This window comes from Abramis brama, assembly GCF_963993115.1.
Source record: "Abramis brama genome assembly, chromosome: 8".
Classification (NCBI taxonomy): domain Eukaryota; kingdom Metazoa; phylum Chordata; class Actinopteri; order Cypriniformes; family Leuciscidae; genus Abramis; species Abramis brama.
The window spans coordinates 20,373,687-20,386,859 of record NC_139970.1 but is presented as its reverse complement, the minus strand read 5'-3'; the positions used below and the strand labels follow the sequence as shown (position 1 = coordinate 20,386,859).

The 13,173-nt window shown below is 36.3% G+C and overlaps 1 protein-coding gene across 1 annotated transcript in view; it reads right to left on the bottom strand.

The window, feature by feature from the left end:
- Positions 1-12,155, bottom strand: part of ptprna (protein tyrosine phosphatase receptor type Na) — a 32,636-nt gene extending 20,481 nt beyond the window's left edge. The window contains exons 1-4 of the mRNA XM_084123399.1: positions 11,696-12,155; positions 8,258-8,308; positions 3,683-3,793; positions 634-727 (exon numbers count right to left, since the gene is read on the bottom strand). Of these exons, the coding sequence (XP_083979525.1) occupies positions 634-727; positions 3,683-3,793; positions 8,258-8,308; positions 11,696-11,771 (332 nt within the window). The 5' untranslated portion in view covers positions 11,772-12,155. The remainder of the gene's footprint in view (positions 1-633; positions 728-3,682; positions 3,794-8,257; positions 8,309-11,695) is intronic.
- Between the last annotated feature and the right edge of the window lie 1,018 nt (positions 12,156-13,173).

Genomic DNA, 13,173 nt, shown 5'->3' with positions numbered 1-13,173 from the left:
CACAAGCGGCAGCCCTTCCGGCGCACTCAGTGTCCGAATTCACTCACTCGTTTTCATTCACTCCTTCAAGTGGATAATATTAGTGGAGTTATGTAGGGGATAGTGAATGATTTCGATTATCTGTTGGAACCGAAGGCCTAGAGTTTGAGTTTCTCCCAATAAATGCGAAAACACCAAAAATAAATCTTTAAAAAGAAAATCTTGACCAAGCAAGCTCTACTTTGAACATTCATGAGGGAAGTAGTGATCGATGAATAAAATATTCTGTTGAAACACATTGATTGATAAGGTTTAAAACACGATCTGAAAAAATGTATTAAAGATTTAGACTGATCTGGTCCTCAAGTTCATCTTGACTGAACCAGGGAAGTGAATAACAATTCAGTATTCACAAAGCTCTTGTATGAATAATAAAAAAAAACCTTAGAATACAGTGCACTTTCATGATACTTTTATGGTTATTTTGAGCTCCAGAATCCATTAACTGTAATTGCACAGAAAAAAAAAAAATTACCAGGAAGAAAAAATGTTGCACTGAAGAAATGTCATACAGGCGTGGTACAGAACGACATGATGGTGAGCAAACGATACTATTCCTTTAAACTGAAAGTCGTATTTGTTTCTGGTACTCACTGTGCATTCTGGACCTTTTGGGAGCGTGTGTGAGGAATACGGCTCAGCTCCTTAGCAATGATGCGCTGGGTGATTTCATCCTGCCAGGAGAATCCTGTCCACATGCACACAAACACACACATCATTACAGACACACGCACCATTACAGGTGCGCGTTAGTGTGCATCGTAAGTGTATTTTTTCTTGAAAACAAGTCTGATAAAACTCAGATACTCAATCCTGTCAGAAATGGTTTATTTGTTTTCCTTTAATGTATAATCTTTGTATAATGTATCATTTCTTCATAATTTCATTTGATATCATACTAAATTATTACTTTTGATACACCTTGCACAGAGCATAACACACTCCATTAGATATGGAAGTAGATGACAGTCTGTCTATTCTTTAACTGGTAATATTTAAATTATAAAATTATAAATATTTAAAGTGTTAAATATTTGAAAAGTCGGAAGTGGTTGGTTGTCAGTACCAAAAAAAATAAAAAAAATAACTGTAATGTGTCCTGATATTTCAGGTAAAATGTTGAAAAGATTTTTCATAATAAAATATTTGGATAGAAATGAATTTTCCTATTTCTATCCAGTAGGGATGCACCGATACCACTTCTTTTTTTTTTAGCACTTGCCGATACCAGAGCCATAGAGAGAAAGAGTTGCGACACTCCCATAGACCTCCGTTGTAAAAAATGGCGGCGCTTTTAACCGCCTACTTCCGGGATTTGAAGATCGGAATAGTTCCAAACACTGTCATTTGGGCGTTGGACACCATTCACATACATTGCTGCGTGTCGAGTTGTTCCAGAGTTAAGTTGCTGAAATATCGACCTCTTTTGAATTGTCAACTGTCTATATTGTTTCAGAGGCCCTTTGCGATGCTTATACTGGTCTTCATTTGTACATGCACAGCGTAATTATTTATATTTTATGTCGGTTGTTTCAACCAATTTTCAAGCACTGCCTGCTAGCTAGTTAGCTAGCGCGACTTCGTCAGCTAAGAGTTCGGTAATGAATCGCTGCCACCTTTATAGCAACCTTTATTTAATTAATTTTTTTTGGGATATACTAACTTTTCATTATGTTTTATTGTCTTGAGTGAAGCGGCTTGTGAGAACAATGCTGGACCTCTAGGATTGTTATGGCCATCACCAGTCCTGTCTGTTTCATGGATCACCTGCCCCTGGTTTTTGTTTTTCTTGTTCACACACACTCACACAAGCACACATTTTTGTTGTCTGTCATTGTTTAATAAAAAATATTTTATTTGAAAACCTTCATTTGTATCAGCCATGCTTACATTCGTTTTTAATCTGTTATAGTTTTGATAATGTGTATGGCTTAATCTTAAAATAATATTCTCTTAACATGATAATGTTTCACGTTGTGGTCCTGGGGGTGGCCACTTTCATCAGAAGAAGTGAGCTAGCTTCTAAGCGATTTCTGAACGGACCGCCACATCAAAGAGTGTCGCAACTCTTTCTCTCTATGGCTCTGGCCGATACTAAGTACCGCTAAATGTATTTTCACTGCATTTTTAATTGTTAAAAATATTGAGCAAATAAACCAAAATAATGTTAATCAAATTAGTTGGCTTAGCAAATAGATATTTCCTTCAGTTTTTTTTCATGCCTAATGCCTGTTAAAATGTATTGTAGGAGCGACTGTTATACTTTCACTGTTCATATTATTGCTCTATCATATTTTATCTTTAATTTAACAGCACCGTGAGTATTTAGAGCTGCTCCAGCAGGGCTCATCCAGTCAAGGGCAGTGAGTAATTTTTTTGTCTTTTGTTGTTAGATTAACATTGAGGACAAAGACAGCAATAGGTTTATTAGGCTGCTGTCACTTTAAGAGCTGCACTTATCCAACATGCTGTTACGTACGTATTTTCTTTTCCACCGTTTGCATTCACTTAAGACATAATCGACTATGTTTCACAAGGATACTTGCCTATACAGGCATTTTGCGCTGAATTTGTCTGTTCAAGCGCAAGAAGACACGAAAGGGACTCGATTTAATAGGCTATTCGCAATTGCGCTCATGTGATTACTGTACAGCCTTCCTATAATAATCTAGGGAACCACTTTATCGGGCTCGATACCGATACTGGTATGGTTGCATCCATATCACCCTGTAGCCCAAGACTGGTTGCCCTCTGAAGCTAGGCAGGGCTGAGCCTGGTCAGTACCTGGATGGGAGACCTCCTGGGAAAACCAGGTTACTGCTGGAAGAGGTGTTAGTGAGGCCAGCAGGGGGCGCTCACCCTGTGGTCTGTGTGGGTCCTAACGCCCCAGTGTAGTGATGGGGACACTCTAATGTCAAAGAGCAACGTCCTTCGAATGAGACGTTAAACCGAGGACCTGACTCTCTATGGTCATTAAAAATCCCAGGATGTCCTTCGAAAAAAAAGAGTAGGGGTTTAACCTCGGCATCCTGGCCAAATTTGCTCATTGGCCCCTGTCCATCATGGCCTCCTAATCATCCCCATACTGATTGGCTTCATCACCAATCTGTCTCCTCTCCACCAGTAAGCTGGTGTGTGGTGGGCGTTCTGGCGCAATATGGCTGCCGTCGCATCATCCAGGTGGTTGAGGAGATCCCCCCCCCTTCTATGTAAAGCACTTTGAGTACCCAGAAAAGCGCTATATAAATGTAACAAATTAGTATTATTATTATTACTATCCAACATTTAAAATTTTTCAAATTTAATAAATTAAAATGACCCAGAGTCAACAAAGCAACTATTCACTGGATTCAACGTAGGATGTCAACTGTGAGAGTAAATGTAATTCGTGCTTCGCAGAGCTCTAGGAAAACTTGATATTCTGAACTTCATGATTTGTTAGTCTCTGTTTGCTTCCATGCTGTTCAGTCGGGGGTGCCAGGACGTTCTTGTTCTTTGCTGTTCATGTGGATTGTTTGTTGTTTCCCGGTCTGGATAATCTGTGTTTTTGTCTTTTGTTATTAAAGTTGTGTGTGCACATAGATTCTCTCTCTGCCTCTGTGTTTGTGTGTGTGTGTGTGTGTGTGTGTGTGTGTGTGCTTACCCTGAATCATTAACTCTTTGAGCACTTCCTGCAGTCTCTGAAGAACAGGAACAGAGACCTGGTACTGAACCTGATCATGTCTGGAGCTCCGACACTGTCCAAAGATCTTGTCTGTAATACAAATAAAAACAATTATTCAGATTTAGAACACTGAAAATAAAATATATATTTTAAAATAATATTTCCAGAATATTCTGATTAAACAACAACAAAAATAAATAAAAAATAGAGCCTCCTCAACTAAGTTAGGTTTAAAAGTTACTAATGTTAGTTTAAACAATGTCGAAAAAATTAAGCGTCATCTTAAACACTCAACAAAAATTACAGTGTGACTAAGAGGCATATTAAAATGTCACAGACAAAATAACCCATGCGTGAAAAATGAGCCAGTTTCCTGACTAACAAACACCCATAACATATTCAACCCACTCCACACACACTTTCATACACTCACATCCCACACATACACCACTGACTCATCCCTGACTAAACCTCCAGTTGTGTGGTTTAAAAAAAGACCTTGATCCCTTAACGCAGATGAGCTCTAAACATGAACCCGGCCATTTTCTATATCTCTGAGCGAGTCTGTCCATGAATATGACTCACAGCTATTTCTAGCACAGACGGAGATGTGAGAGCTCTATGGGGGCGATAGATCAGTTGCCCTGGGGCTTGGAAATACACAGTACATTATTACATCGCAATAGAAGTGACCCAGGAGAACTGATGTCACACCGCCGCTTTAGTAAAAGAAAGAAAACACAAAATTATTGGTAACGCTTTACAATAGGTTTATCATCAGTTAACACTTTACACCTCTAAAGCATTTATAAATCTTAGTTAATGTTAATTTCAACATTTACTAATGCATTATTAAAATCAAAAGTTGTATATTATTTCATGTATCTGAACTAACATCAACTATAATGAATGTTTTTTTTAAACTAACATTAACAAAGATTCATAAATACTGTAACACGTGTATTGCTCATTGTTAGTTAATGTTAGTTAAAGCATTAACTAATGTATAATGGGACCTTATTGTAAAGTGTTACCAAATTGCCTCTCATAATTAATACATATATCATAACATACACTTTTAAAAGGTTGCTGCATTTTTATTTTACACTATTGCTGACAATACAGAACATCGGTTTAGCATAGACCAACCCACGTAATACACAGATTTTGTATTCATGTTGTATTGCAATACACTTTTGCTGCTATTGAGGTGGGATACGGGTAAGGTTAGAGACAGGTTTGTTGGTATGTAAGAGAAGGGATAACAATGTAATTATAGATGTAATTACAGAAATGAATTACAGATGTAGGTTACAATGTGGGTATTTTTTAAAGTGTAAAAACATGTACACAATAAGTGCATTGTATCAAATGATTAATTTAATTAGTACATAATAATTAAAGACACTTCAGGTGGATCCAGAGTGTCTTATATAAAAGGTTAATAACTATTTTATTCTCTCTTTCACTAGTATCTCTGTACATATTCAGTTAAATACGAACACCTGCCTTTCAATTTGCAGTGCTGGGTCTGATTACATGTAGTCTGAATTACATATTCAGATTCCAAAAATGAAGTTCTTGTAATCAGATTATATTACATTTTAAAATACTTGTAATCAGACTACAGTTCTATTGATTACATGATTACATGTTATTCTCAATGACCGTAAATTATTCATAATTCATTGATCACTCAGTGAGTCATTTAACCATGTCTTTGGAAGGCTTTTGTCTTTCAAACACATTCAAATCTCATAATTTCATATTTACATCCAATGTAAACTTTTTTTCCCCATAATATATTTATTTAAAGGTTATTAATAAAATTAAGTCAATAATAATAATAAAATGCAGTTCACGGTTCTCTGATGTTGGTTAATGGTCACATGACATGCAGGTAAACAAATATTTAAAAAAAATATTTTTTAGTAAATGTTTTATTTTGATTGTTTTTATTTTAATTTTTCATTTATGATTTAATTACTTATTAGCTTTTTATAAAATTTCCATCATGAACCTGAGTTTGGGAAACCCTGACGTAATGTAATATTTAATGCTGTTCATGTGGTTGAAAACAAAGAATGGAATGTATTTTTTTTCTCTTTGTATTTTTATATCAATATGGTACAAGATTATTCGGTAACACTTTATTTTACAGTGTCCTTGTTACATATGTTGCATGCACTTACTATAGTAATAACAGTAAATGATGCATAACTGCATGCAACAAACCCTCAACCAAACCCTAATCCTATAGTAAGTACATGTAGTCAATTACTATTTCTCAGTACTTAAATATATAATTACTGTACACTGTAACAATAACACCTTAAACTAAAGTGTAACTGATTATTCTATTCAAGTCAAAGTGATAAACGATTTAGGTCGAAAGTAATCTTAAAGTAGTCAGATTATATTACCTAAAATGAGTAACCTAGATTACATTACTAATTACATTTTTGTGTCATAATTCTGAATCAGTAACTGACTACAATTTGTAAGTAATCTACCCAGCTCTGTCAATATGTGTGTTTGAAGGTGTAAAACCTTCAAACAGCAAAAAGCAAACAGCTTTTCACTGAAGAAAAAAAACAAACAGTTTATTTATACACCTATGTTCCATCATCCATCAAGATTGGGAACACGGACGCCTTGACCGTGTACGGCTATCCAAGACCCAGATAACCGTCACTGCGAACACAAGTCTTTGAAAGAGCTCCTTGTGTTTGTGCAACCTCTTTTGAAATGGCAGGTATCCGTGTGGGTATATAATGTGCGCGTATGTGCGTATGAGACGTGATTGTGTGCGTAAGCGCCGGGTAGTGAGTCATCAGTGATTGTGGGGGCGTACACCCAGCTTCCATCGGCTTGATGATGTCACCGTTACCAAGGGGACGTGGAGCAGGGGTGGGGGGGGTGGGGGACTTGATGGAGAGAGAGAAGAGCAGGTGACAGAATACTATGGTTTATGGCTGTGGTAATACAGACACAGGTAAATCCCTGAGAGGAGTACAAAATCACAGATGGGATATGTGAATGATACCAGTTGGGATTTTCAGGTTTTGCATTAAAACACAAAAAGTGATATGGGTATACCGATACACACTCTTACAAATAAAGCTTCCAAAAGGTTTTTATTTTTATTTTTTCAGTGATGCAATAGAACAGAAGAGCCATTCTGGGTTCCACAACAAACCTCAGTGAATAGCTTTTAAAAAATATATATATTTTTTTTTCTGAGTGTTAAGGAGATTTTAATAATTTAAAGAGCCTTTATTCCACTGTAAAGGGTCTTTTGTGCAATAGAAAGCTTTTGTGGATGTTAAAGGTTCTTCATGGAACCACCATTGCCAATAAGGAACTATTATTTTTAAGAGTGTACAATAAGCAGCACTGCTAACTTCATCTAACGTCGTCTAAATGTTACATACAGTGGAGTTCAAAAGTCTGAGACCACATTATTTAAAAAAAAAAAAAATTGAATCCTGCAAATTAACAGAAAGGTTTAGGATTTTTTGCTGCATATTTGTGATTCCACACTATTTCTAATAAAAACTGCACACTTCCGACAATGACTTTGTGAACTCCTTTGTACAGATGGTCAAATGTTCTTGTGAGCACAAGATGCATTTTGCATAAATCTCAAATCATGCTGAAGAACATCAAGTTTTCTGCTTGTTTACAGGTTTAACATGGAGTTTGTGCAGCTCAAGTGCTGCTGTCATTAATGCAAAAGAGGGACACCTTTCAGAAGGTACTAATATGTACATTTATGGTACTAATAAGCAGCCTTTAGAGGTAAATAAGGTACAAATGTGTACCTTTTAAAAGGATACGGCTCCAGTGAGAGCTTTATGATTTTTTTAAATAATGTGGTACTACTTCTGAAATTCATCAATTAATTAATTAAACCTTTCATTCAAATTGTTATACTAATAATAATAGTTGTAATGAAAAATTGGATAGCACTTTATTTTACAGTCCTGTTCCACATTAACATACTATTTACTTATTATAGCAATTACAAACACTGGGTAATAACTACTAACCCTGAACCTACCCCTAAACCTAATCTTAAACCATGTACAGTAGCCACCTTATATTACCAGTACTTTCTTAGGTAAGTACATTGTAAGTACTCAGTAAGTACATGTACTGTAAAATAAAAGTGTAACCAAAAATGTTATTAAATTAGAAAATAATGCAAAATACAAGGTTTTCTATAGTGGTCCCAGACGTATGAATCCTATTGTATCTCCACTTGTGCATCTATAGGCATATCTGATGCAAATAACATAAACATCCTCCTTCAAAACACACCACATTTCCTGCTGCGTAAATTATTTAGCTGTGTGTATGCGTCTCTTGTTGCGTTGTAGCAGGATGTAGCAGATCTGTGCTAGCGATGATCCGGAACTCACGATTAGATCATCAAGAGCAAGAAATAGAGACAGGACACAGAAGATAGCACCAAGTCCTTGTTTTTGAACTTCAGAAAATTACTGTATCTGTGAACGACATAAAATATTGTCCCCGAAGTGTGATACTCACCGTCAGAGCAGAACTGCTCCCTAGAGCACAGCCTCTTCTCAAACAAACAGCCTGCATGCAAGAGAGAAAAAAAGACAAATGGAAAGATAAGAAATATAAAAAAAGCAACTGAAAATAGAATAAAACATTTAGGGCCAGATTTACTAAAAACTTGCGCCAGCGCAAACCCTCTGCAGTGAAAAATTAGCGATGAAAAGGTGTGGACACTCAATTCACGAATTCAGGTGTGGAGCTATATAACGCGGCTGACCTTATTGCGTTTATAGGAGTTTCCCTTTCAGATGCAAAATGTATGTGATTTATGGGTATTTGAATAAATAATGCAACGTGATTTAGACACAGAAAGCGTTTTTCCATTCCACTGCTTTGCTTTTCCATTGTTTTTCAATGTAAACACGCGCTAGACGGGTGTCAACTGTTGCGCTCGCATTCTTTTGCAGCATTGAACATTCTAAAACGTTTTTTTTTTAGTTTATTAAAAAAACGAATAAACTAGCTTGTTTAGTTCCACTGACCTACATCATGTGTTTTTAACAGCAAAAACACATTCTTTGTGAACCGGCCCTTACTAATTAGTCATTTTACTGGTATTTGCGCCATTTACGGGGACCTATTATACCCCATTTTACAAGATGTAAGATAAGTCTCAGGTGTCCTCTGTCTGTTAAGTTTCAACTCAAAATACCCCACAGATAATTTATTATATCATGTTGTAAATTCCCATTTTTGAGTGGAAGGAAAAGCATGCTGTTTTTGTGCATGTTTTTTTAAAGGCAAATGAGCGCCTGCTCCCAACGCCGCTTTCCAGAAGAGGGCTGTGCCTTTACAGCTCGTGCCTCTGATACCTGCCAAAAACTAAAACATATGTTTGGTTTTGATTATCATCTCTATCTCGGCCATGCTCACGTGTCATTGCAGTTCTTCATCATCATGAAAGTTTATTATCTGCATTCGTTTTAAAGACACATTATTCTAAACTTCAGATATGTTTTGTCTGAGCGCACACATCCGAAGCACGCACACAGAAAGCTTATTGTCAGACGGTGCGTCCTGTGAGTATTAAACTAAGTTCTCTTACACGTGTTATTGCGCTTAAACTGTCCCGCACCTAATTATCATCGGCTCTGCTTGTTTGCGACCCTATGCGCTAATTTGCGTTAGTCTTATGGAAATGTTCTGCTTCTGTGTTCTTTCATTTGTGCATTGTCAGAATCACCAGCAGAATAATCCACTCCCTTTAGCGCTTTTAGGGAATTTGCAGTTTCATCAGGCCTTACATTTGACATCTATCGAAAACTTCAAAGCATTTTTTGTCAGTGCCGATATAGAAAAGACTGTATTCAAGTAACCTTTCCTTCACCAACACATTCATCTCAGCATGGGACTATGAACAAACCTGTCAAAGCTGACTCTGGCACAAGTGTTAGAGCTTAAAAACACAGTCCGAAAGCGTATAAACAATATTGAATCAAGATGAATCAATGACAAGAATCATTCATCCATGATGGCCTATGATTGGAGTAGCTTGTTTTTCCCCTAAGATGCAGAACTCTGTGTGGGCAGATAGAATGAGGAAAGAAGCTCTGGGCATGTGCTGAACACAGCTGATCAAATAAAAAGGCAACATAACTGCCAGTGAGCATGACCTGACTATGCTTGAGCGTGTGTGTGTGTGTGTGTGTGAATCGCCAGGCTGGCCAACAGCACTGCTGTCAGGGGAACCGAGCAGGACAAACAAAGATAAAGAGTCAGACTGATAAAGCTGTCGGAGAATAAAGTAAAGTGGCCTAAAAACAAACGTAGACCATTTAAAAGGCATGGGGTGTTTTTAAATCATTCTGAATGGAAATATATACCAAAATGTGTTTTTAAAAAGTTAGCTTCAAAACATAATTCTTCACTCTCATAATATTGATGAACTCTATATATGAAGAGTGAAGGTTACTCAACACAATTTCATTAAAGAGCTATTTTTGAAACAATACACTCAATGACAATTAGATTGTGTAAAATGTGTAAAGTTTGTTTATTATCTATGGCTATTTTCCAGTAGAGCAAATGGACTCAGACAGATGGTAAACCTCTTAGAAATGAAAAAAAAATAATAATAATTTGATGTCAACCTCTCCACTTTCCAATGATTACTTATCACATCAGTGAAAATCACCGTGACCGTGTTTTACTCACACTGGATTAATGATTAAAAAGGTGCTCTGAATTCCTGTATATATAAAAAAAATTAACAACACCAACCATTGACAGATTTTAGTCTCAGACAGCGCAAGTCTATTCTCAAACTGGAATAATCATTATTAATTGTGTTAAGATAATAAGCAATATAAATGCACAAGATACTCCAATCAGTTGTCTGTATAAATTAGTATCAAAAACCCTCAAGTTGACTCTAAACCTAATTCTACAAGGTTTTTCCTATAATCTTTTCCTTAGCCTTTTATAATGAAATTCACAATGAATAGGCTATAGAAAAAGGAGATTAATAGAAAAAAATATATATATAAATAAATAATTGATCCTGCATTTCATTTACACAAAACTAAAGCCTTAACCAGCCTGTGCAAAGGGTAGCTAGTGAGAATCTGTTGAGCTCTACCATTCATAAATGTCAAAAGTAACGCACGGATGAATTAAATACCAACAACAACCCTAAGAAAAAAAGGCGTTTATTAAGCAAACTACGACAGTGCACTCGAGAGTGTGTTAATCAACTAGAAAATATAAGATATAGTATAAGATTTAGTAGATGACAGTATATATTACAGAAATATTTGCAAATGGGTCACTCGTCCAATGTCGTCGACGTGTCGCCAAGGATACAGAGAAGAGTAATTTCTATTGGTCAGAACAGGGATGGAGGATAAAAAGTAGTTTTCTTAACCGAATAATGCTTAGATAGAGGGGGATGGTATATATCGGATGATTTAAAGCCTAAATAACCTTTGATGAAACATAAAGTGATTAGATGCTATATAAACAAATATCAATATTGGCCCTCTCCATGGTGCTGAAACGCTCTTCCTTGTCTCTATACTGTCCATTCCCACCAGTTGCGCAACGAAGCTGAATACAGTTTAGTTTAAGCCTACAACACTTCTAATGCATGTTTAGGCGGAGAAGTGATCACAATGTGTAGACAAACACGATCAAACACAATATGCAAATATTCTCACGACCAAACACAATATGCAAATAATCTCAAAAGTGATTTTAAAAGAATGGCACATAAACCATCTCATACGCGTCGCATAACTCACTAAACTTCCTACGAATAGAAGCATTTGTTGTACTGTATATAAGTAAATGTGGCCACATCGTAATTGTCATAGGCCTTAAAAACCACACCATGTCTATGCACAATGAAACTGAAATTCATTTCGAGATATTTCTCGAAGATTTTCCTCATCTGCTGACATAACCTACCGTATTTGCCTGCCATTCCAAGCTGGCAGAATACGGACGTCAAAAACAGGGCTCTCCATACTCGTGGATGCATCATATTAACTATCCACGGGATTGAAGTCACCACGCGTTGTTTTATCGCCCTCCGTCAAGAATTTAAATCCACATCTTGTCTGTCGGTGCCGCAGGCTTGTGCTAAACGCTTGTAGCATAAGTGATGGACGCGTCAGGTGAGACACATTAACTGTAGGCTTTCGTTTTAGGCAGTAATAAACATACAGAGGCAGTAACGAATGTACAGAATTTGTGGTGCGGATCTGGAGCGGGAATCACGATCTTTCTTCACGGATGTGGAGGGGACCCGCAATTACGTCATAGGGAGCCCAGGAGATTTGTGAAGAGTCTTGCATGCAAAAGGAAGGAGGGGGCCAACAGACATCTATAAAGAGCGGGCAGGATGTGTGGCTGTCTGCTGTTTAGCATTCACTATATTTTTTCGGCGACTGCAGATGATGACTGAATCCTTCTGTTGGTTATAGTTTTCCTCCTCCCACAAGGAAACTTGTGTAGAAAAGGAAAATGACATCACATATCACTGAGGAAAGAAGGGGTATCAAATGAATTTTTCCTTAAAGGCAAACCCATACATATACACAAAGTCGTATATCAGGCTTACAACTGACAAACTTGACAAACCAGAAAACCACTTTCATTTGTCATATTATTAATAATCAAGAAATAGATGAAAACATACAAACACCTTCAGGAGAACAAGAAGCTTCAACAAAACCTCAGTATGTAGAATCAGATAACCAAAGGAAGTAAGGATAATACACATTAAGAGGATAAATCAAAATAAAAGACAACGATAAATGGTTAAGTACAACACATTTGCTATGGCGAAATAATGCTAACAAGAGATAATTAAAAATAAACAGTGGAAGAAATCTGGTTGATCCTAATCAATAGTCATAACATACTAGTCAAAAATCATATTGTTTCAGGAATCTATAACATTTTTATTGCTAGTTAATCCAAATAAAATGAAACCAACGTCATCGTCATTTATATACATCACCATCTTCTACAACCAATTGAGACAGTAACAACAAAACACGTCATTTTTACGAGGATGTGCAGTTGATTAATCTGAGCTGTAAAAAAAGAAATAATCTGAGCTGTGGTGCCACCAACTGTTCAGATATTGTCAGTGCAGTATTATTCTCATGCACTGAAGGTGTACCTCAATGTACTATGAGGTACAGTATTATCTTTTTTGAGAATTGCCTTAGTTTATAAATGAACATGAGACTGCTTTAAAATAGTGACCATGTGATGCACAATGTTTTTTTGCAAGAAAATATTAGTTCCATATTGAAAAAAAGTTTTTTTTTTTTTTTTTTGTCCAAATTGAACAAACTTTTCCATTCCACTTTCCATTTTTTTTTTTTTTTTTGTAAAAGATTTTGGTTTTGTTCTGATTGTAAATGTGAAGGTCT